Source organism: Ovis canadensis, chromosome 3 (genome assembly GCF_042477335.2).
Source record: "Ovis canadensis isolate MfBH-ARS-UI-01 breed Bighorn chromosome 3, ARS-UI_OviCan_v2, whole genome shotgun sequence".
Classification (NCBI taxonomy): domain Eukaryota; kingdom Metazoa; phylum Chordata; class Mammalia; order Artiodactyla; family Bovidae; genus Ovis; species Ovis canadensis.
In genome coordinates, this window is record NC_091247.1 from 91979556 (window position 1) to 92005827 (window position 26272).

Genomic DNA, 26272 nt, shown 5'->3' on the forward strand with positions numbered 1-26272 from the left:
TGTTGCTATGGGCTTCTCTAGTAGCTCAGCTGGTAAAGAATCCACCTGCAATGTGGGAGACCTGGGTTCAATCCCTGGATTGGGAGGATCCCATGGAGAAGGAAACGATTACCCACTCCAGTATTCTTGCCTGGAGAATTCCATGGACTGTATAGTCTATGGGGTCTCAAAGAGTCGGACATGACTGAGCAACTTTCACTTTCTGTTGCTATGTAATTAACCACTCCCAAACTTACTGACTTAAGATAACCATTTATTTACTCACAGTTCTGTAAGTCAGCAACTTGGACTGCTTGTGGCAGGGTGGTTCTTCTGCTGGCCTTGCCTGGGTTCATTTATATGAATGCAGTAATCTACTATAGGCTTGACTGGGGATGGATGGTGTAGCTATCTTCATTCACATGTCCAGAGGCTGCTGGTGGCTATTGGCTGGGGCATGTATCTCCAGCAGAATATTCCATATCTTTTTTTTTCTTTGTAACTTTTTATTTATTTATTTTATTTTTGGCTACACTGGATTTTCCTTGCTTTGCATGGTCTTTCTCTAGTTGCAGTGAGAGGGGGCTACTTTTCGTTTCAAAATGCGCCTCATTGTAGTGGCTTCTTTTGTTGCCGACAACAGTCTCTAGGCACACAGGCTTAGTAGTTGCGGCTCACAGGCCCTAGAGTGTGGGGTCAGTAGTTCTGTGGGCTTCCACAACATGCAGAATCTTCCCAGACCAGGGACTGAACCCATGTCCCCTGCATTAGCAGGCAGATTCTTATTCACTACACCACCTGGGAAGTCCCACCATACCTCTTTATATAGCGTCTGGCTTCCAACAGAGCATGAAAGGAAGATGTAAATCCTCTTTAAACCTAAACTTCAAAGTTGCATAATGTAATTTCTGCTGCATTCTATTATCAAACCAAGTCATATGGCCAACCTCAATGGAAAAGATGGGAAAATAAATTCCATATCTCAATGGAGTAGTAGCAAAGTCACATTGCAAAGAAGTGTATAAGTATGGATGAAAGGAATTATTGTGGCCATCTTTGCAAGTAATCTACCACAGTGATTGTAGGTAGAATTTCCTTTTACCTCGATTTCAGATTAGAATCTAAGCATTTCCCAGCCATTTTGCCGAGTCATCAAAACATTTCTAGTTTCAATCATGAGGTACAGTAACTTACTTGTTTAAGGAGACAACAGCAACAGTAATAATGATGATGACTACTACTACTAGCTAACATGTATTGAACCCATATTCTAGGCTAAGCAGTTAACTTGACTGTTGTAGTCAATCACCACTATTTTAAGCCTTATTGCCTCCATTCTTCAAAATAAGGAATTTGAGGCTCCTAACAGCCTGTTAGTTGCCCAACATCATGTATTAATTAATGACACATGCTACTTTAGGGTTTTAAGTTTAAAATCTAGGCCTCCAAAGAAAAACACTTGTATATAGACTGTTTATATTTTATTAATCTTGAAATATATATATCACTGGCCCCTGAATCGAGAGTAATCTTTCATTCCTGAGCCTCCAGGTATTGGGTTTTTGGCCCCTTGACTCCCACTTGCTAGATCTCTGCTATCCAGTTGTTCTTAACATTGACTGCTTTTCTACAACTCCCCCCACCCTTTTTTTTGGTTTGGTAAAAATATGGGCTTGAGAGAAAGACAGGTTGGTGTTTTGGTTCTGTCACTTATTGGTTGTGTGATATGGATCAAGTCCTTTAACTCATCTGTAAAATGGGTAGAATAAGAATTAAATTACAAAATAAAAGAATACATCTAAAACCTCATGCATAATGCCTGGAATGTAAGAAGGCTCAGTAAATTTTATTCATTTCTGTCTCTTACATGTACAGTGCCATTCCAGAATTTATACTCCACTGGGATCTGAATTTTCAATAATCTCAGTCCACATCTTCTGCCTCTTGGAATTCTATGCCAGTCAAATCCATTTTCTCAACATCTTTTAAAACTTGTCTCAAGAAAAATAATGCCTGGATATTGTTGACACTGTTTATTTGCTAAATCATGTCTGACTCTTTGTGACCCCGTGGGCTGTAGTCCACCAGGCTCCTCTGTCCATGGGATTTCCCAGGTAAGAATAATGGAATGGATTGTCATTTGCTTCTCCAGGGGATGTTCCTAACTCAGGGACTGAACCCAGGTCTCCTGCATTGGGTGGATTCTTCACCACTGACCACCTGGGAAGCCACCTAGCTATTACCCTGGCTTTATAATCTCCCTGCACTGAAGATGCTAACCTTCTCAGCCATTTACTCTGTAGCATGACAACTTCTCCATTTTCAGATGGCAAGAACTTGCAGGACACTTAATCTTGAAGGGAATCTGGGCCAATTTCACCAGGACAAAAAGAAGACCTGAGTACTGTGCTAACTAATCCAGGACATTGGTCACTTTATCACTTTAACCCATTAATTTATTTAGAAAGAGATTACCACTTAATAGTTGTTATATATATATATATAAATCTCCTTCTCTTCTAAGAAATTCCCCAACCTTCAGTTTGAAAGATGCTGAATTATTTAAAGTAGGGACCTCTGACACTTATTAAGGATTTCTTTTCAATTAATAATAATAATTAAAAGTAAAATGAAGTGGTGCACCTAGAACCAAGAGAAGAATAACTGATTTTGAAAAAGGCAGAAAATGTAAGAGAGAAACATTAAACATGGTTGGAGATTAGAAATGGCAAGAGTAGAGTAACAATTAGGGGATTTTTATCCTGTAGCTATGTTTATAAGCAAAAACATGAAAGAAAGTAAAATCACTCAGTCATGTATGACTCTTTGTGACCCCCGTGGAGGTCACAAAGAGCAGCCTACCAGGCTCCTCCATCCATGGGATTCTCCAGGCAAGAGTACTGGAGTGGGTTGCCAAAACACAGTTGTGGACAATTAATCATTTCCCCACATTGTGACATATATTTAGTCATTCATTTGTTCAACAAACGTATTAAGCACAGACAACCTGCCAGGTGATGAGTAAGGTGCCAGGACACAGTAGGGAATAAGAGCAAGTGTACAGCCCAATACATGGCTAAAAAACTTACATAGCAAGTAGCAACAGTGGTCAGACATATATACATAAATTCTATGTGTGGATGTGAAATTCAAAAATGTATATATGATGTGAATAACAAAGACTTTGAAAAATAAATAAATTCTTAAAAAATATTTTGAGAAATTAAAGAGTAGCATTCTCTTATTAAATGTGACAGCTGTTACTAGGCTCCAGCTCTTTGCCTTTCAGAAATGTGTGCCTCTGTTGCCAAAGTTTTAAAACATTTAAAGAGAAACGAGAATTCTGATTTTTTATGCGAAATTTATTGCTCAGGAGATGTTGGCTCAAAATTTGAAAACAAACAAACCAAAACAAAACTGAAGCACCAGTTTGAGATTCTCTAGTTTGCAGAGGATTTGTTACTATGGAAAGTGTGGATGAGCTCATGGTTTTGAAATAGTAGTAGGTGTAACAGTATAAGTTGTTACCTAATTTGCTCAGCTCAGTTTTTAAAGCTGTGAGGCTATGGAGGCAGAGCAGAGTCAGTTAACACAGGATATTAAATGAATGTGGTAGAATGGCAGTCTAAATTACCGGAAGGTATATTCAGTCATCACTCTAAAGAAAATACTTGGGTATGTAAATATGTTACATTTCTATGTTTATGGTGGGCAAGGCATTTACTCTGACATACATTAAAAGGAGAGTAATGGGAATTGTTAGCACTGGATGAATGTTGGGACACAAAAAAGAAGTCATCTGTTTCCCAGAATGGTTTCCATTGTAGTTTCAGAAACTGTTCATTAACCTTGAGATCCTTCTTATCAGATAAGCTTGATTCCTATACTGTTTGTAAAAGTATTTACTTATTTATTTTTGGCTGCAATGGCTCTTTAGTGCTGTGCACAGCCTTTCTCTAGTCACAGCAAGCAGGGGCTACTCTCTAGCTGTGGTGCGAGGGTTTCAGTAGTTGTGGCACAGAGGCTTAGCTGCCCAAGGCATGTGGAATCTTCCCAGAACAGGGCCTGAACCCATGTTCCCCGCATTGGCAGGCAGACTGTTTAACTGCTGGACCACAAGGGAAGTCCTCAATTTCTATATTCTAGCATTTGTTGTTGTTCAGTCACTTAGCTGTGTCCCACTCTTTGCCACCCCATGGACTGTAGCACATCCAACTACCTCGTCCTCTGTCATCCCCTTCTCCTCCTGCCTTCAATCTTTCCAGGCATCAGGATCTTTTCCAATGAGTCAGCTCTTCGCATCACGTGGCCAAAGTTTTGGAGCTTCGCCTGTAGCATCAGTCCTTCCAAAGAATATTCAGGATTGATTTCCTTTAGGATTAACTGGTTTGATCTCCTTGCAGTCCTAAGGTCTCTCAAGAGTCTTCTCCAACACATATTTTTACAACATGTTTTTGCAAAGATACCTGAGTTTCTTCATTTAATTTCTTCATCAGTGAAATTATGTTAATTGGAATTATGTCCCCTTGGCCCCATTCCTCCCTGCTTTGCCGAAATAATTATTCTTTGGTCCAACTTGCTCCAACGATACCTGCTTGCATTTATCTCAACTTCATGTGAACTCCTTCAGAATTAATCTGAAGTATTCAGATAGCTAGCATTCATCTGTAATCAGTTATCTTATATTGACATTTAAATGTCTGATCTAGCTGAACTAGAATACAAATTTATGAGGGCAGGCACTGTAATTTATATTTATCTTAAACTCTCCAAGAGTGGAAGATCTCTGTGTTTACCCCCTGGTTTGGTCATTTACTAGAAGTACTCACACAATTCAATTTCGCTGATGGCTCAGATGGTAAACAGTCTGCCTGCAGCGCAAGAGACCTACATTCAATCCCTGGGTTGGGCAGATCCCTTGGAGAAGGGAATGGCTATCCACTCCAGTATTCTTGCCTGGAGAACTCTGTGGACAGAGGAGCTTGTTGGGCTACAGTCCATGGGGTTGCAAAGGGTCGGACATGACTGAGAGACTTTCACTCACTCACTCATACAACTCAGAATAGAGTCTTATTTGCAGCTCTGATTTATTACAGCAGAAGGACACAAAGGAAAATCAGCAAGGGAAAAGGCACATGAACAAAGTCTGGAGGAAACCCAAGATCAACTTCCAAGAGCCTTCTCTCAGTTGAGTCACACAGGACGCCATTCCACCAGCAGTGAGATCTGACAGTATGTGTGAAATGCTATCTATCAGGGACACTCATCAGAAATTCAGTCCTGCTGATCATGTGGTCATTCTCTGCCTAACACATACCAAAAGTCCCAACTCCTAGAAGGAAAGCAGGTGCTTAACATAAACCATGTTGTCTGATCAAACATTTTAGACTCAGTAAGCCACTCTCATCATATAGGGAAAGTTTTATATCAGAGTTGTTTAATCGCTAAGTTGTCTGACTGTTTTGCAAACTCATGGACTGTAGCCCACCAGGCTGCTTTGTCCATGGGATTTCCCAAGCAAGAATACTGGAGTGGGTTGCCATTTCCTACTCTAGAGGATCTTCTTGACATGGGGATCAAACCCACATCTCCTGCATTGGCAGGTGGATTCTTTACCACTGAGCCATTGTGACCCCATATATCAGTGTAGGGAACAGTTTACTATTCAAATGCCTAGACACCAGCCAGTCTTTTAAGCAGGCCTTTCTAAAGCTAGAAGTCTCAGGCCTGCTATGTTAACTCTTCTCTGCAGATGCCCCATAAATAGGAGGGTAAAGGGAAGAATGAACTGGAAGGCTTTTTTTTTTAATGCTATCATATAACCAATGAGACTCATTACTCATGTAAATATTCTTCCTCATTATTGCCAGTGTTACATACATTAAAGTGACGTATTTTCCAATTAAGACATTTTTCTAAATATTTTTGGCCTCTATTTTTTTGTTTTCCACTTTTTCCTTGGGGCATGTGGGATCTTACTTCCTATACCAGGGACTGAATCCGTGCTGCCTATACTGGAAGTGCAGAGTCTTAACCACTGGACCACCAGGGAAATTCCTGGTCTTTTAAATTTTGTGTTTTTTTTTTTTGCAGGTGCATTTGTGTATTTCCCTGTTGCCACTCCTTGGAAGGAAAGTTATGACCAACCTAGGTGTTGGAGAAGACTCTTGAGAGTCCCTTGGACTGCAAGGAGATTCAACCAGTCCATTCTAAAGGAGATCAGTCCTGGGTGTTCATTGGAAGGACTGATGCTAAAGCTGCAACTCCGATACTTTGGCCACCTCATGCGAAGAGTTGACTCATTGGAAAAGACCCTGATGCTGGGAGGGATTGGGGGCTGGAGGAGAAGGGGATGACAGAGGATGAGATGGCTGGATGGCATCACCGACTTGATGGACATGCCTTTGAGTAAACTCTGGGAGTTGGTGATGGACAGGGAGGACTTGGGTGTTGCAATTCATGGGGTTGCAAAGAGTCGGACACGACTAAGCGACTGAACTGAACTGAAATGTGACGGCATATTAAAAAGCAGAGACATTGTCAATAAAGGTCCATCTAGTCAAGGCTATGGTTTTTCCAGTGGTCATGTATGGATGTGAGAGTTGTACTATAAAGAAAGCTGAGTGCTGAAGCATTGATGCTTTTGAACTGTGTTGTTGGAGGAGACTCTTGAGAGTCCCTGGGACTGCAAGGAGATCCAACCAGTCCATCCTAAAGGAGATCAGTGCTGGGTGTTCATTGGAAGGACTGATGTTGAAGCTGAAACTCCAATACTTTGGCCACCTGATGCAAAGAGCTGACTCATTTGAAAAGACCCTGATGCTGGGAAAGATTGAGGGCAGGAGGAGAACGGGATGACAGAGGATAAGATGGCTGGATGGCATCAACGACTCAGTGGACATGGGATTGGGTGAACTCTGGGACTTGGTGATGGACAGGGAGGCCTGGCATGCTGCAGTTCATGGGGTCACAAAGAGTCGGATATGACTGAGCGACTGAACTGACAGTTGCTATTATTAGTGGTGTTTCACCTGTTTGCTATTGATAGGCATGATGGGGCTTTTTCTTTCTCTTCTGCATCAGGTGGTCCTCAGTGTGACTGGAGATGGCAGGGATGAGCATGTTCCTGGCCTTTTAATTTCAAAACAAATTCATGCCTTTGGTTAAAAAAAAAAGTCAAACACTATAAAAGTTTGTAGAAAGCAACAACTTATTTACCTTCCACATTTTCACTCTCCACAGGTAACCACTATTAATAGTTTGTTGTATATCTCTCCAGGCTTTTTTCTATGCATATACAAGTATGTACATGCAAAAAAAAAATGATCTCACTACACAGATTTCCTACAACATGTGTTTTCAGATAAAATTATGTTGTGAATATGTTTAACATGCCAGTAGCTATAGATGTAGATTTATATAGCTATGACAAAACTAGACATTAAAAAGCAGACATCACTTTGCCAAACAAGGTGCATATAGTCAAAGCTATGGTTTTTCCAATAGTCATGTACAGATGTGAGAGTTGGACCATAAAGAAGGCTGTGTGCTGAAGAATTGATGCTTTTAAATTGTGGTCCTGGAGAAGACTCTTGGCAGTCCCTTGGACTGCAAGGAGATCAAACTAGTCAATCCTAAAGGAAATAAACCCTGAATCTTTATTGGAAGGACTGATACTCCATTGCTTTGGCTACCTGAGGTGAACAGTTGACTCACTGGAAAAGCCCCCGATGCTGGGAAAGACTGAGGGCAGGAGGAGAAGGGGATGACAAGGATGAGACAGTTAGAGAGCACTGACTCAATGGATATGAAACTGAGCAAACCCCAGGAAACAGTGGAGGCCAGAGGAGCCTGGCAGGCTATCGTCCAAGAAGTCACAAAGAGTTGGACATGGCTTAGCAATTTAACAACAACAGCACCGTAGATCTATGTCATTCTTTTCAATGGCTGCACAGTAGTCCACTGTATTGAGATATCATAATTTAATCTATTCCCAATCTTCTCCTACTAAAGACTGTGCTATAGTAAGTATCTTTGTATCCTTGTGTTCCATGGGATAAAATCCCAGAAGTATAACTGTCGTATCATTCTCTTGTCATTCCATTTCTTTTGTCGTAAGCTTGTAATGAGTATGAACTCCTTTCAGAATACACGATAGTGAATATTTTTTGGCTAACTCTTCAAATTCATTCCCTTTCTTCCCTCTTCCTAGTCATTCTAAGGTTTTCCCTTGGGAAAACCTCTCCTGTCCCACTGCATAGCCATCATGCAATTCAGGTGGGATTAACTACCACCAGCTCTTATCTGATGCAACCAGGTCATGTCAGGTCCAACTCAAGATGGATGGGTCATGGTGGAGAGTTCTGACAAAATGTGGCCCACTGGAGAAGGGAATGGGAAACCACTTCAGTTTTCCTGCCTTAAGAACCCCATAAATAGTATGAAAAGGCAAAAAGATAGGACACTGAAAGATGAACTCTCCAAGTCATAGGTGTCCAATATGCTACTGGATATCAGTGGAGAACTAACTCCAGAAAGAATGAAGAGAAGGAGCCAAAGCAAAAACAACACCCAGTTATTCTCCTCCTGCCCCCAATCCCTCCCAGCATCAGAGTCTTTTCCAATGAGTCAGCTCTTCACATGAGGTGGCCAAAGTACTGGAGTTTCAGCTTTAGCATCATTCCTTCCAAAGAACACCCAGGACTGATCTCCTTCAGAATGGACTGGTTGGATCTCTTTGCAGTCCAAGGGACTCTCAAGAGTCTTCTCCAGCACCACAGTTCAAAAGCATCAATTCTTTGGCGCTCAGCTTTCTTCACAGTCCAACTCTCACATCCATACATGACCGCTGGAAAAACCATAGCCTTGACTAGACAGACCTTTGTTGGCAAAGTAACGTCTCTGCTTTTGAATATGCTATCTAGGTTGGTCATAACTTTCCTTCCAAGGAGTAAGCATCTTTTAATTTCATGGCTGCAGTCACCATCTGCAGTGATTTTGGAGGCCCCCAAAATAAAGTCTGACACTGTTTCCCCATCTATTTCCCATGAAGTGATGGGACCAGATGTCATGATCTCAGGTTTCTGAATGTTGAGCTTTAAGCCAACTTTTTCACTCTCCTCTTTATAGCAGTGGTTAAAGTCATGAACGCTAGAGCCAGAGTGTCTGGGTGTGAAACTGCGACCCCGCCACTTGCAGCTATAGGTCTGTAAACAGTTACCTTCCCATTATAGCTACTACTGTGGGCAGGAATCCCTCAGAAGAAATGGAGTAGCCATCATAGCCAACAAAGGAGTCTGAGACGCAGTACTTGGATGGAATCTCAAAAATGACAGAATGATCTCTGTTCATTTCCAAGATAAACCATTCCATATCACAGTAATCCAAGTCTATGCCCTGACCAGTAATGCTGAAGAAGCTGAAGTTGAACAGTTCTATGAAGACCTACAAGACCTTCTAGAACTAACACCCAAAAAAGATGTCCTTTTCATTATAGGGGACTAAAATGCAGAAGTCAGAAGTCAAGAAATACCTGGAGTAACAGGCAAATTTGGCCTTGGAGTACAGAATGAACAGGGCAAAGGCTAATGGAGTTTTGTGAAGAGAATGCCCTAGTCATAGCAAACACCTTCTTCCAACAACACACGAGAAGACTCTACACATGGACATCACCAGATGGTCAATACCAAAATCAGATTGATTATCTTCTTTGCGGCCAAAGATGGAGAAGCTCTAAACAGTAAGCAAAAACAAGACTGGGAGCTGACTGTGGCTCAGATCAGGAACTCCTTATTGCCAGATTCAGACTTAAATTGAAAAAAGTGGGGAAAACCACTAGACCATTCAGGTATGACCTAAATCAAATCCCTTACAATTATACAGTGGGAGTGACAACTAGATTCAAGGGATTAGATCTGATAGACTGAGTGCCTGAAGAACTATGGATGGACATTCGTGACATTGTACAGGAGGCAGGGATCAAGACCAAGAAAAGAAAAGCAAAAAGGCAAAATGGTTGTTTGAGGAGGCCTTACAAATAGCTGAGAAAAGAAGAGAAGCTAAAGGCAAAGGAGAAAAGGAAAGATATCCTTATTTGAATGGAGAGTTCCAAAGAATAGCAGGGAGAGATTAGAAAGCCTTCCTCGGTGATCAATGCAAAGAAACAGAGGAAAACAATAGAATGGGAAAGACTAGAGATCTCTTCAAGAAAATTAGAGATACCAAGGGAACATTTCATGCAAAGATAGGCTCGAGAAAGGACAGAAATGGTATGGACCTAACAGAAGCAGAAGATATTAAGAAGAGGTGGCAAGAATACACAGAAGAACTGTACAAAAAGATCTTCACAACCCAGATAATCACGATGGTGTGATCATTCACCTAGAGCCAGACATCCTGGAATGCTAAGTCAAGTGGGCCTTAGGAAGCATCACTACGAACAAAGCTAGTGTTGGTGATGGAATTCCAGTTGAGCTATTTCAAGTCCTAAAAGAGGATGCTGTGAAAGTGCTGCACTCAGTATGCCAGCAAATTTGGAAAACTCAGCAGTGGCCACAGGACTGGAAAAGGTCAGTTTTCATTCCAATCCCAAAGAAAGGCAATGCCAACAAATGCTCAAACTATCACACAGTTGCACTCATCTCACATGCTAGTAATGCTCAAAATTTTCCAAGCCAGGCTTCAATAGTATGTGAACTGTGAACTTCCAGATGTTTAAGCTAGACTTAGAAAAGGCAGAGGAACCAGAGATCAAATTGCCAACATCTGCTGGATCATCAAAAAAGCAAGAGAGTTCCATAAAAACATCTACTTCTGCATTATTGACTATGCCAAAGCCTTTGACTGTGTGGACCACCACAAACTGTGGAAAATTCTGAAAGAGATGGGAATACCAAACCACCTGACCTGTCTCCTGACAAATCTGTATGCAGGTCAGGAATAAACAGTTAGAACTGGGCATGGAACAACAGACTGGTTCCAAACTGGGAGAGGAGTACGTCAAGGCTATATATTGTCACCCTGATTATTTAACTTATATGCAGAGTACATCATGAGAAACACTGGGCTGGATGAAGCACAAACTGGAATCAAAATTGCCAGGAAAAATATCAACAACCTCAGATATGCAGATGACACCACCCTTATAGCAGAAAGTGAAGAACTAAAGAGCCTCTTGATGAAAGTGAGAGTGAAAAAGTTGGCTTGAAACTCAGCATTCAGAAAACAAAGTTCATGGCATCGGGTCTCATCACTTCGTGGCAAATAGATGGGGAAACAGTGACAGACTTTATTTTTTGGGGCTCCCGAATCATTGCAGATGGTGACTGCAGCCATGAAATTAAAGACACTTGCTCCTTGGAAGAAAAGTTACGACCAACCTAGACATCATATTAAAAAGCAGAGATATTATTTTGCCAACAAAGTTTCATCTAGTCAAAGCTTTAGTTTTTCCAGTAATCACGCATGGATATGAGAAATGGATTATAAAGAAAGCTGAGCGCCGAAGAACTGATGCTTTTGAACTGTGGTATTGGAGAAGACTCTTGAGAGTCCCTTGGACAGCAAAGAGATCCAAACAGTTCATCCTAAAGGAAATCAGTCCTGAATATTCATTGGAAGGGCTGATGTTGAAGCTGAAACTCCAATACTTTCGCCACCTGATACGAAGAACTGACTCATTTGAAAAGACCCTGGTGCTAGGAAAGATTGAAGGCAGTAGAAGGGGTGACAGAGGATGAGATGGTTGGACGCCATCACCCACTCAGTGGACATGAGTTTGAGTAAACTCTGGGATTTGGTGATGGACAGGGAGGCGTGGCGTGCTGCAGTCCATGGGGTCGCAAAGAGTCGAACACGACTGAGCGACTGAACTGACTGAACTGATATTCTTTTCCGGCTTGTTGAATTTCGGTCTGATATTTTTTCCGTAAGAATTATTCAGCAATTTTTTTTCGGTTCCCCGAAGAAGAGCTTCGGCAGATTTCAGGCAGCACCGAGGGATGGCCGGGCCGAACCCCGATAGCTGGTCTATTCACTGGGTCTGCAGGTGGGGTGGCGGCTGCTCAGCGTAGGCAGGTCAAGGAACGATTGTTTCGCAAACTGCGGGCCACACCTGGGTCAGGACGCTGCTTACCGCAGACAGCACGTTATACTTGCAACCCTCCGGGTCCTTCCTAGCTCGGGCCCGGCTGTACAGTTCTGCGCAGGCGCGGCAGTCGTGCGACATCCGCCACTTACGGCGGAAGCGGTTTGTGCTGGGAGTTGGAGCGGTGCAGGGCTCTTGAGAACGAACGGCTTGGGCGCGGGTAATCAGCTCCCTTTCCCCTTTTCCCCACCTCTTGTAGGTTCTTGGGAGTACCGCGGAGCTACCGGACCTGATGCGGGCGCCCAGTCGTGGACAGTCCCATCCTGCTCCTCTACAGCTCGGGGTGCTCCCGCGCCCAGGTGGGGGTGAGGGGCGGGGTCGGGACTGGGTTGGGCTCCATCCTGGCGTCTTCATCTTAAAATCTCCCGGGTAACTCACGGTTTTTCTTGTTTTCCAAGACTGGTATCCGGGGAGTGTGACTTGCAGGGTCAGCCATGGAGCCAGAGCAGATGCTGGAGGGACAGACGCAGGTACTAGGAGGCCCTGGATTTAGGGTGGCGGTGTGCAGCAAGGAAGAGTGGCTGATGCCTCTGTGACTTGTGTTTTGTTTTCTAGGTTGCAGAAAATCCGCACTCTGAATATGGTCTCACAGACAACGTCGAGGTAACTTGCCCAGTTCCTATGCCATATCTTTGCGTCTCTTAAGAGCTGCAGAAAACTTGGGATCCATTTTTGCTAGGTTGCTTTGCACAAGGGAAAACTTTATCATCATGAACCAAATAATGTCAAATTATGGGCAGCTTATTTTATTAGCAGCACTAATGCTTCGTGGTATGTAGACGTACATACTAGCTGAGTCCAGAGGTTGAACTTTGATATAGAGAAAGAAACATATTACTAATGGAGATTGTCAGAATCGTTTTGGTTGGTGGCTGTTTCTGTTCTGTTGGAATATTGCAGTGGAAAAACTGCACATTACAATTAGGAAACCCATTGTTTTTGTAGCAGATAGTGTGCTGGTGAAGTCAGCATTTAGTCAAGGTTGATATCTTTACAGAGTTCATTGGCAGGAGACATTGGAAGCTATAACACAGGTATTAGACACTGTTTTTGCCTTACATGGTTAAACCTGAATTTACAGAGTAAGTGTGCAAAACCGTATACAAAAGGAGTATACTTCTATAGAGCTTTTTCATGCAGGTATTAAGAGGTTACTTTCTAAAAGAAGAGGTTACTTTGTAAATGAGTGCTAGAACAGTTCAATTAACCAGAGCTACCCACTCCTGTGTTCTTGCCTGGAGAATCCCAGGGACGGGGAAGCCTGGTGGGCCGCCATCTATGGGGTCGTACAGAGTCGGACACAACTGAAGCGACTTAGCAGCAGCAGCAGCAGGTGGAATTGGTGAGGAATATAGAGAAAATGTATGTGTTTTATGGGGGAAAGAAAGACATCAGTAATTAAGTATGGATAAATGAGGGCAGGAGCATTTCCAAGTACAGTAATAATAGTAATAGCTACTAGTGTTAGCGCTAAGTAACTTTTGTGTATTTTCCATCTTGCAAGGCTCAGAGAAGTTGACTAACTTGTCTAAGTTCACCAGGAAGAAAGTGAACTGTGTTTTAAACCTAGGCAGGCTGACATTTTTGAGGTGGGATTAAATCATATTGCTCATCTTGATCAACTCCAGAATTCCCTGTCATGTGGAGTGACTTCTCTGTGCCTGTAAATTGATTATTTATTGGTTTGATATCAGGGTTAAGAGAATTTGAATCTTCATGATGTAGTTTTTAATTGAGCTGCTATGCTGAATCAGATGAAGATACTCTATGCTGCTTAGTGTTTTAGTCATTTAAGAGGATTGTTTTTAGGCATCAGTACAGTCTTTTGTTGTTGGTGCTTGTATACGGAGGCAGAGCCATGATACAGTGATAACAAATATATTTTTTCAAACCTTCAGACCAGTTTCCATAGTACAGTGAGAAAAAAGGAAAGTGGAGTGATTGAATGATGGTGCTACATTATTTGGCGATTGGTTTTCTTTTTTTTTTTTTTTTGATTGGTTTTCTTGCTTGCATAATTTTGAAATGCCTGTTCTTTTATGAGTTCATGGTGATAGTAAAATAATAATTATGCTTGTTTGTAAGGTTTTACTTGGTTAAATAAAGTTAACAATCTTGTTAGTCCCTTCTTTCAATATGTTACTGTTAATTTACTTGTTCGTGATATCTCAAAGTCTGGAAGTCACTGTTCTACAGCTGTTGCTTTTCTCTTTAGAATTTGATTTTATTTTGACTATTGACTTATAATTTCTTTGGTGGTTGCTTTAGGACTTGTACAGAAGTTTAACTTCCCACAATTTACCTCCAAGTGATATCATATCTTTTCACGTATGGTATAAAGACCTTACAACAGTGTCCTTCCATTTTCTCTCTCCAGGCCTTTATATTGTTGTTATCACATATTATATTTCTGCTTATGTTATAAACCCTGCAATTGATTGTTTTTATTTTTTCTTTAAAAAGTCAATTATCCTTTTTATTTAAAAATTTTAAATTGTTTACTTAATATTATAGTTACTTTATTGCTCTAGAAAATTTAATTTTTGAAACCATCAGATTACATAATAATAATGAGACTCTATCCCCTCCACAATCAACTGAAATTAATGGGCTTCTCTAACTTCAGTCAGTTCAGTTAAGTCACTCAGTCATGTCCGACTCTTCGACCCCATGAATCGCAGCATGCCAGGCCTCCCTGTCCACCACCAACTTCTAGAGTTCACTCAAACTCATGTCCATTGAGTCAGTGATGCAACCATCTCATCCTCTGTTGTCCCTTCTCCTCCTGCCCCCAATCCCTCACAGGATCAGGGTCTTTTCCAGTGAGTCAACTCTTCGCATGAGGTGGCCAAAGGATCGGAGTTTCAGCTTTAGCATCAGTCCTTCCAAAGAACACCCAGGGCTGATTTCCTTTAGAATGGACTGGTTGGATCTCTTTGCAGTCCAAGGGACTCTCAAGAGTCTTCTCCAGCACCACAGTTCAAAAGCATCAATTCTTTGGCACTCAGCCTTCTTCACAGTCCAACTCTCACATCCATACATGACCACTGGGAAAACCATAGCCTTGACTAGACAGACCTTTATTGGCAAAGTAATGTCTCTGCTTTTGAATATGCTATCTAGGTTGGTCATAATTGTCCTTCCAAGGAGTAAGCGTCTTTTAATTTCATGGCTGCAGTCACCATCTGCAGTGATTTTGGAGCCCCCCAAAATAAAGTCTGACACTGTTTCCACTGTTTCCCCATCTATTTCCCATGAAGTGATGGGACCAGATGCCTTGATCTTCATTTTCTGAATGTTGAGCTTTAAGCCAACTTTTTCATTCTCCTCTTTCACTTTCAACAAGAGGCTCTTTAGTTCTTCTTCACTTTCTGCCATAAGGGTGCTGTCATCTGCATATCTGAGGTTATTGATATTTTTCCTGGCAATCTTGATTCCAGCTTGTGCTTCTTCCAGCCCAGTGTTTCTCATGATGTACTCTGAATAGAAGTTAAATAAGCAGGGTGACAATATACAGCCTTGACGTACTCCTTTTCCGGTTTGGAACCAGTCTGTTGTTCCATGTCTGGTTGGAACAGTTCTTACTGTTGCTTCCTGGCCTGCATATAGGTTTCTCAAGAGGCAGGTCAGGCGATCTGGTATTCCCATCTCTCTGAGAATCTTCCACAGTTTATTGTGATCCACATAGTCAAAGGCTTTGGCATAGTCCGTAAAGCAGAAATAGATGTTTTTCAGCAACTCTCTTGCTTTTTCCATGATCCAGTGGATGTTGGCAATTTGATCTCTGGTTCCTCTGCCTTTTCTAAAACCAGCTTGAACATCAGGAAGTTCATGGTTCACGTGTTGGTGAAGCCTGGCCTGGAGAATTTTGAGCATCACTTTACTAGCATCACTCATCACTAGATGAGTGCAGTTATACAGTAGTTTGAGCATTCTCTAACTTAGTAGATAAATATTTCAAAATTACAAAAATAGCTGGCTACAGTTGAGCCATCAAGTAAGTATCACATTTCTGTGGATCAAAAAGTTAAATAAAAAGAAAACTGATGTTACTGATAAGTCACTGAGTGTATTTGAGAAATCCAGGTTACATACACAGAAGAATATTGGTTACAAAAACCATTACATTACTCAGTATTAACATTTTGCAATGTTTTGAACAGCAGTAATAAAGATCGGAATGAATTTTATAAAGAAATTGATGGAAGCTTAACAAATGTATTAAACATACAACTCAATCACAGTTGGATTGTACATCCAATTCCCCCAAACTTATCTCTGAATTGCAAAATAGAAATGTACACTGTTTACCTCTTAATTCCTCCTCTGGCCCCATTCCCAATCAATAACCTTACCTATAAACCTTCCTATTAATGGCAACCCACCCCAGTATTCTTGCCTGGAGAATCCCATGGACGGAGGAACCTGGTGGGCTACAGTCCATGGGGTCGCAAAGAGTCGGACACGACTGAGTGACTTCACTAATTAAATCTTTTAAATCAGATTTGATGGGCAAGTATACATAATCTTCTTATCTCTTCTTGCTATTCTTTGGAACTCTGCATTCAGATGCTTATATCTTTCCTTTCCTCCTTTGCTTTTCACTTCTCTTCTTTTCACAGCTATTTGTAAGGCCTCCCCAGACAGCCATTTTGCTTTTTGCATTTCTTTTCCATGGGGATGGTCTTGATCCCTGTCTCCTGTACAGTGTCACGAACCTCCATCCATAGTTCATCAGGCACTCTTATCAGATCTAGTCCCTTAAATCTATTTCTCGCTTGCACTGTATAATCATAAGGGATTTGATTTAGGTCATACCTGAATGGTCTAGTGGTTTTCCCTACTTTCTTCAATTTCAGTCTGAATTTGGCAATAAGGAGTTCATGATCTGAGCCACAGTCAGCTCCTGGTCTTGTTTTTGCTTACTGTATAGAGCTTCTCCATCTTTGACTGGAAAGAGTATAATCAGTCTGATTTTGGTGTTGACCATCTGGTGATGTCCATGTGTAGAGTCTTCTCTTGTGTTGTTGGAAGAGGGTATTTGCTAACACTAGTGCGTTCTCTTGGCAAAACTCTATTAGCCTTTGCCCTGCTTCATTCCGCAATCCAAGGCCAAATTTGCCTGTTACCCCAGGTGTTTCTTGACTTCCTACTTTTGCATTCCAGTCCCCTATAATGAAAAGGACATCTTTTTTGGGTGTTAATTCTAAAAGGTCTTATAGGTCTTCATAGAACCGTTCAACTTCAGCTTCTTCAGCATTACTGGTTGGGGCATAGACTTGGGTAACTGTGATATTGAATGGTTTGTCTTGGAAACGAACAGAGATCATTCTGTCGTTTTTGAGGTTGCATCCAAGTACTGCATTTCAGACTCTCTTGTTGACCATGTTGGCTGCTCCATTTCTTCTGAGGGATTCCTGCCTGCAGTAGTAGATATAATGGTCATCTGAGTTAAATTCACCCATTCGAGTCCATTTTAGTTCGCTGATTCCTAGAATAACAATGTTCACTCTTGCCACCTGTTTGACCACTTCCAATTTGCCTTGATTCATGGACCTGACATTCCAGGTTCTTATGCAATATTGCTCTTTACAGCGTCGGATCTTGCTTCTATCACCAGTCACATCCACAACTGGGTATTGTTTTTGCTTTGGCTCCATCCCTTCATTCTTTCTGGATTTATTTCTCCACTGACCTCCAGTAGCATATTGGGCACCTACCGACCTGGGGAGTTCCTCTTTCAGTATCCTATCATTTTGCCTTTTTATGGAGTTTTCAAGGCAAGAGTACTGAAGTGGATTGCCATTCCCTTCTCCAGTGGACCACATTCTGTCAGACCTCTTCATCATGACCCACGTGTCTTGGGTGGCTCCACATTGCAGCCATGAAATTAAAAGACGCTTACTCCTTGGAAGGAAAGTTATGACCAACCTAGATAGCATATTCAAAAGCAGAGACATTACTTTGCCAACAAAGGTCTGTCTAGTCAAGGCTATGGTTTTTCCAGTAGTCATGTATGGATGTGAGAGTTGGACTGTGAAGAAAGCTGAGCACTGAAGAATTGATGCTTTTGAACTGTGTGTTGGAGAAGACTCTTGAGAGTCCCTTGGACTGCAAGGAGATCCAACCAGTCCATTCTAAAGGAGATCAGCCCTGGGATTTCTTTGAAAGGAATGATGCTAAAGCTGAAATTCCAGTACTTTGGCCACCTCATGTGAAGAGTTGACTCATTGGAAAAGACTCTGATGCTGGGATGGATTGAGGGCAGGAGGAGAAGGGGACAACAGAGGATGTGATGGCTGGATGGCATCACCGACTCAATGGATGTGAGTTTGAGTGAACTCCAGGAGTTGGTGATGGACAGAGGCCTGGTGTGCTGCAATTCATGGGGTCACAAAGAGTCGGACACGACTGAGTGACTGAACTGAACTGATACATAATCTTCATTATTATTTTAGAACAGATACCAAGTTCAGTCATATGCTAAATCTTCAGTTAACATGCCTTTCAAAAGGCATCTGCACTGCTGCAATTGTGAAAATTTAGGCCTAGGAAACTGAGAAAACTCTTAGTCAAGAATCTGATCTGAGTAATTGTGTAAACTACTGAAACCTGTGTGTGCACATTTCTTAAAAAGAAGGATTTTGTATTTGAGAAATGTTACTCAATGGGTCTCTGAAAGGAAAACTGTCTGGACTACTGCTCTGGAATGTAAAATGCTAGGTGACCACTGATATTTACCCAGTTGGCTAACAAACAAGCTTATCCTGGGACCTTTAAAAAAAAATGTTCAAAGCCACAGAAGTAATTATGAAAATAAAAATTTGGAGGATCATAGCATAAGATACATATAGAATTCCTATTATAGTGATACATCCAAAATAAATCTGTCCTAACCAAGCAGCACTTGGTTGGTTCAGAAAAAATTTGAAATTAAACATAGTGGGAAATGTTTTTGTTAAAATCACTCAAAAGTACTGAATGGCAAAGAATACTGTCTCAAAATATGCTGAATTTACATGTTAATATAACCATAATCAACTCATGCCAGATACAAATTAAGGTTACCAATTAGATGAAAATAATTTTTAGAGCTATTTTTACAAGAGAAATAGATGTACTTCATGATTGAGGCACACTAGTCTAAAGAATTTTTGATACATTGGTCACAAGATTTAAACTTACTTACATGTTACAATAAAGTTCCTCAGTGTTTAAAAGTTTGATTTTGCATGCTGGGAAAAGGATTATTATTCTTTTGAGATGCATTTATGTAAATTGCATTGAGGGCAGTTTTACACCTGGAATTAACCATCTCTAACAGAAGTACCAGGAGAAAGCAATGGCAACCCACTCCAGTACTCTTGCCTGGAAAATCCCATGGATGGAGGAGCCTGGTAGGCTGCTGTCCTTGGGTTGCTAAGAGTCAGGCACGACTGAGCGACTTCACTTTGACTTTTCACTTTCATGCATTGGAGAAGGAAATGGCAACCCACTCTATTGTTCTTGCTTGGAGAATCCCAGGGACAGAGGTGCCTAGTGGGTTGCTGTCTATGGGGTCACACAGAGTCGGACACGACGGAAGCCACTTAGCAGCAGCAACAGAAGTACCAGCTGCTAATAATACTCATTTATATTACATATAACTTAGCTGGATGGTAAACTATGCAAGTGTTAGTGCAATGCTCTGAAGACAGTCTCTTCTCACAAACAGTGGGCAAGCAGGTTTCATTATTAGATACTCAACAACAGCCCTCAATTTGTTGACGTCCTCTACGATATGGATTTCTTTGAGAGCGGTATTGAGGAATCTATAGTATATAAAAAGCTGGAGCAGACTTTCTTGGCCACTAAAAAAGCATAAAAACTGTAGCAGACATCAAGATTATTTAATGACAATCAATGAATTTCAGAATATTCTGTTGATTAGTGCTTAATTTATGGATGAGAGGTCTCAGTGGAGATAAACTATTTGAACCCTTTGCATTGCCTTTTTCCAGTATGTGGCAGCATGAAGCCAAGAAAATAACAAGACTGGGAGAATATTAATTGTAACTGGAGGAGTTGACAAAGATGAGTGAATACAACAGGTAGCGCCAGCGGTCCCCTAACAAAGCTCAGGCCAGGAATGCTCTGCTTAACTGGAAGCAAGTCATCTTTTGTGCAGCCCTAGAGCACTGGTCAGAGCACTTGCCAGCAAAGCACGTTGGTAACAGCGTGCCGCTTCATGCAGCCCATCAAGAGGCAGCGCAAAGAAACAGAACAGTAAAGTGAACAAGCCAGAAAGCCACATTGTTGTCTTCGGTTCACTGGCCGTCAAGACTTGCACTGTGCCCTTGCCCTGGGGGGCCGTTCGTGGAATGTAGGCACTATGGGGGTCCCTCACACGCATCTGGGAGGCTGTCCAGCACCAGCAAGATTTCCAGAAAGACCAGAGCAAAGGTGGAGCTACAGAAAGAGGCCCAGCAGGGTCAACCTAATGCCGCCTGCTCCAGGTGATTGCGGAGCCCGGAAGTGTTCCCTTCACTTCTGTCTAATTATCTCTTGAAAAGAGATTTAAACATTAAGAGGAAGGAGTCACGTTTATCCATATAGATATTATTTCTGGGTTCTCCAACCTTTTGTGTAGATCCAGCTTCCCATCTGGCATCATTTCCCACCCTCCTGGAGGGCTTTCTTTAGTGTTTCTTGTAGTGGAGGTCTGCTGGTAAGGAATTCTTTAAGGTTCTGAATGTCTAAAAAGTATAATTATTTTCCCCTTGTTTTGAGGTATATTTGCTGAGTGTAGATATGCTTTACTGTCTTCTGGATGATGTTGTTTCTGATGAAAAGTGTTCTATCACTACTCTCTTTGCTCCTCCATATTTAAATGCCTTCTCTTTGTGCTTTTAAGATTTTATTACTAGTTTTAGATAACTTGATTTTGATGTGTCTTGGCATAATTTTTTGTTTGTTTTAATGTTTCTTGTGCGTAGAATTGAGTTTCTTGGATCTTTGCATTTAGAGTTTTAATGATATTTGAAAATTCAGACATTTTTTCAAATATTTTCAAGTATTTTGTTAGCTTAATCTATTCATTCTTTCCTCTGTCTTCTTTAACATATGGAATATATTATAATAACTAGCCTAATGGCATTGCCAATGCTCTCTGTATTATTTCTGAGTCTGTTTCGGTGAATTGGTTTTTCTCTTCATCATGGGTGGTTTTTTCCTGCTTCTTGGTCTGTCTGGTAATTTCTACTGAAGGCTTTGCTCTGTGCACTTTGTTGGGTGCTGGTGCATTTGTTTTTGCATTTCTTCAAACCTTGAGCTTTGTTCTGGGACATGGTCAAGTTATTTGGGAACATTTTGATCCTTTTGAAGTTTGCCTTTAAGCTTTTTTAGATGGGACCAGATTAGCCTTTGGCAACCCACTCCAGTTTTCTTGCCTGGAGAATTCCACGGACAGAGGAGCCTACACTCCATGGGATCACAAGGAGTCGGACAGGACTGAGTGAATAACCCACTGGCCTTTAGTTCATGCTTCATTTCTTCCTTGTGTATTCTGCCCCATGCTTTATGTATTACGAGGTTTTCGTCTAGGTCATAGGACCATGAACTCCTCCTGGCCTGTGAAGCTCTGGGGATTGTGCCATGTGCTTCTTCCAAGTGGCTTTTTCTTCTGGCCTTGGGTAGTTCCCTCACACTCATGCTCCGACTAGTACACAGCTGAAAAGTGGGGGACGATCTGTTTGTCTCTTTCTGATCAACTCCCTTCTGTGAAACTGTCCTCTTAGCACTCTGCGATTTCTAGTTCCCTTGATGTCTCTGACTTTTCAACTCTTGTCTTCTCAATTTAGGGAGACTGCAGGGCTCTGCTTGGTTCCTTCTTCCTGGGTATCATTGTAAGTTCTCTAGGCAGGATGCAATAAGCGTGGCAATCGTAGGATTCACCTTACTTTTCCCCATTTTTGTGGTCACTGTTCCATACTCTACAAAGCTTAATCTATTATGAGTATGTGTGTTAGTTTGGATATACATTTGACCCTTGAACAGCACAGGTTTGAACTGTGTGGGTCCACTTAAATGTGGATTTTTTTTCCAGTAGTAAATACTGTAGTATACTGCGTGATTTCCAGTTGGTTGAACCCAAGGATGTAGAACTGTAGATACAGAACCACAGATACGGAGGAGCCAACTGTAAGTTATAGGTGGGTTTTTGGCTGGGCAGAATGTGTTGGTGCCCCAAACCTTCATGTTGTTCAGGGGTCAACTGTAAATTTTTTTAGATTAATTTAGGATTTTGACTTTACTAAAATTAAACATTACAGTACATAGTAAGTATTTAGTGAATGTTTAAATGATATAAATGAGAGAACTTGTCAAGGACCTTATTTTAGGATCTTATTAGAGTTGCTTACGTATTGCTGTTTTTTGTTGAGATATTGGGATGTCATGTAAATGACTAGTTTTTATCATATATTTGTTGAAATTTACTGATGAACAAGAAGTTTCTTAATTCATGGGCAAATAGCTATTCCATTCATTAGCGTATATAATTATTTTTATTAAGTCCAAAAATTAGACTGAAAAATCATAAACAAAACTAGACAAGTTATCTGATAGTTCTGGCAAATGTTTTGAAAAGCATGGTATGTATGTTATATGCTTAAAGTTTTTTCCCAGTTTTTACAAAATAAAAAATTTTCTTAAAAAAAACTAAGTATAGAAAAATTGTTTTTATAATTATTGACTCATTTATATCCGTTCTGATATGATTGGAACAACAGTTTTCTAAATAAAAGTGCTCTTAATAGTGTTTTGACTTTTGAGATAGCCACTTATTTCTAAACTTCTGAAATGGTAGATTTTCAGAAGGCACAGCTTTTTAGTAAAGCAGTTTTTGATACTCTGGATATCAGGTGAATCTATATGAAAGGCCTGAATTTTCTCATGGAGATTCTTAGGTGAAGGAAGTATAAGTCATCATTTTCTAAACATTATTTAGTATCACAGTAATGATCTTTCCCATATTAGTCATTTCTTCTGTTTTTTGGCTATTTTTACTTAATATTTTTTCTTAAATTTACTTTTAAAAATCAGATGCTTGTATTTTAAGAAGAAACATAAATGGAAAAGCATTCTCATTGTGGTAGAGGTAACTATAAAAATGAAAACAGGGAATACAAAAGAGACTACAAAACAGAGGTAATATATTTTAGCTAGACTCTGTTGCCTGTTGAAGCCTCTGAGCCTGAAACCTGTTCCCTGTCTTAAGAAGGGAGGTTAGCAAGTGTTACAGAAGTGTTAAAGACATCTTAGGATCAAACTGAGACTTTGTCTTTGATATTACCTGTGATGAAGAAATTGAAACAGAACTAGTTTTCTCACTGTGATTCAGTGCTACTTAGTGTCATGTCCAGATTTTTTTGAAGCACACTGTAAAAAGGTATTCTCAAAGAAAAAGTACTTATTTTTGCTCCTAAAATAGGCAAAGAGAGAAAGTAAGTGTAGCATCTGGAGATAGGACATTAAAAGGATGAGATATTATGGTGCCTTCAGAAAAATTCTTGAATGACATTTAGAAATGAGTCTGATTTTATTTTGGCAGAGAGATTTGCAGTTTTAATATTTATGCCTTTTTTTTTTTTGAATTCTCTAGAGGATAGTAGAAAATGAGAAAATTAACGCAGAAAAGTCATCAAAACAGAAAGTGGATCTCCAGTCTTTGCCAACTCGTGCCTATCTGGATCAGACAGTTGTGCCTATCTTATTACAAGGACTTGCTGTACTTGCAAAGGAAAGGTAAGATAATAGTGTCTGTCTGCAAATGGGCTTACGAGAGAAAGCAAAATAAAAACTTCCCTGGTTGAAATATCATTAATTATGTGTAGCTATTTTTTACTGTATAAGGAACTTATAGATACTAAAGATTTTTTAAAAAGATGTCAGACATAACCTCAGTTCAGACATTTTCTTTTTCTACTAGTCTTAGATCCTATGTGCATATTTGTAATCATGGTATACATGTAATTTTATGTCTCGTTTTTGCACATTTAGGTCCAATTTCCATTATTGTTATTGGTCACCCGGTAGTTTATCTGCTTTCATTTCCTTTTGTTTTTGTTTAATTACTTCCTTATGATAAACACCCAAGAGTCGGTTTACTATTTCAAATGACATGACTATTTTTATGGTGTTTGACCCATAATAATATATTTCCATTGAAAAGTTTATACTTAAGATTCTTCCAGTGTCATCATAGCCTTAGCTACGTGTGTGTTACACACATTTTTTTTAACCAAGTTGTTTTAATTTACATTTTTTTGTTAGCAGGATTACAATTTTTTCTCTGTTCTGTACATGTTTTTTTTTCCCCTGGTAAGTCTACCTAAATTATTTTTGTATAAGTAAATCAATAAGAAATTTTTTTTGTAAGTTAATATTAGTCAATATTTACTGGGTGTAACTGGCTTCCAGGTGGCACAGTGGTAAAGAACCTTCCCTCCAATGTAGGAGAAATGGGATTGTGGGTTTAATCCCTGGGTGGGGAAGATCCCCTGGAGAAGGAAATGGCAACCCACTCCAGTATTCTTGCTTGGATATTTTTCTCAAAAGACTAATAATGAACACTGTAAAAGAAGGCCAGTATATTGGAAATTCTAAATATTACTTTAAATTCTAGAAGAATAAAATTTGAAAAAGTTTTATTAAAGTAATATTCTATTAATAAATGCAAGTTTTTGCATTTATTGTAAGGCATTTTAGCAAAATAATCCATCAGATTATTATGTAACAAGTATTGTCTCTGTCTGCTGCTGCTGCTAAGTCGCTTCAGTCGTGTCTGACTCTGTGTGACTCCATAGACAGCAGCCCACCAGGCTATGCCATCCCTGGAATTCTCCAGGCAAGAACGCTGGAGTGGGTTGCCATTTCCTTCACCAATGCATGAAAGTGAAAAGTGAAAGTGAAGTCGCTCAGTCGTGTCAGACTCCTAGCGACCCCATAGACTGCAGGCTATCAGGCTCCTCCATCCATGGGATTTTCCAGGCAAGAGTACTGGAGTGGGTTGCCGTTGCCTTCTCCGTGTCTCTGTCTAGTTAGTTCAAAAGGCTATTTAAAGTGCTAAGAGAATGTTTAGAGATTATTGTAAATCAGTTCTAAATATGCTTTTTTATAGTAGAGTTTAAAATAGATGTTCCCCCAACTTTTCATTTTTGGACCTGTTTTATCAGCAAAAAGAACATATGTAAAGGTGATAAATGTGAAATAACATTTTATTAAAATTTTTTTCCAGTTTTATTGAGAAAAATATAGACATACATCACTGTTTAAAGTATATAGCATGGTGGTTTACCACATAGGTTTAGTTAACATCCATTATCTCATATAGATACCGTGGAAAAAAAAAGAAAACATCTTTTTGTTAGGAGAACTCTTAGGATCTACTCTTTTAGCAACTTTCTTGTATATCATATAGCAGTGTCAGCTATGGTCATGTTGCACATTACATCCCTTGTACTTATAATTGGAGTATTGTACCTTTTGACCGCCTTCTTCCAGCTCCCCCTCTTACCCGCTGCTTAATTTTAAAATATGTTTAAGGGACTTCCTGGCAATCCAGTGGGTTAAGACTCTGTGCTTCCACTGCAGGGGCACAGGTTCAGTGCCTAGTCCAGGAACTAAGATCTTGTATCCCATATGGTGCAGCCAAAAAAAAAGAAAAGATTTTATGGAACAATACATTTAACACATCTAGAATGTAAATTTCTAAAATGTGGATTTCTTTTCCCTTACAGACCACCAAATCCCATTGAATTTCTAGCATCATATCTTTTAAAAAACAAGGCACAGTTTGAAGATCGAAACTGACTTATTGGGAAGAACAGAAAAATTTGGTTTCTACTGTAGATTTACATGATTAAGAGGCAGCTTTAATTGCCATGATTCCCCCCTCCCCCCCTTTTTGGAAGAATAAGAACCTTCAGGACAACAGAACTTATTTCGGAGTTGCAGAAGAAGACATCATTTCCCTTATTGATTTAATCACAACTTATTTAATAAATGTGTTCCGTGCAATTATTTTTCAGATTGTCTTTAACTTTGTTTTTAAAGTGACCTTCAAAATAAACTGTTGAAACATCATTATTTTACAGTAGTTTTTGTTCT

The 26272-nt window shown here is 40.2% G+C and overlaps 1 protein-coding gene and 1 pseudogene across 2 annotated transcripts; one reads left to right on the forward strand and one right to left on the reverse strand.

Annotated features, from left to right (window-relative positions):
- Positions 1–10481: 10481 nt before the first annotated feature.
- On the forward strand, positions 10482–26248 carry DPY30 (dpy-30 histone methyltransferase complex regulatory subunit). Of its 2 annotated transcripts, none has more exons than XM_069583625.1 (5): positions 10482–12423; positions 12523–12594; positions 12680–12727; positions 23766–23908; positions 25903–26248. In XM_069583625.1, exons 2-5 carry the CDS (start codon positions 12559–12561, stop codon positions 25973–25975), a joined length of 300 nt encoding a protein of 99 aa, XP_069439726.1. In that variant the 5' UTR covers positions 10482–12423; positions 12523–12558; the 3' UTR covers positions 25976–26248. The 2 variants fall into 2 exon arrangements, with proteins under 2 accessions (XP_069439726.1, XP_069439724.1); XM_069583623.1 differs by having other exon boundaries at positions 12182–12284.
- LOC138435173 (transmembrane protein 33 pseudogene) lies at positions 19788–20516 on the reverse strand (annotated as a pseudogene).
- Positions 26249–26272: the final 24 nt, after the last annotated feature.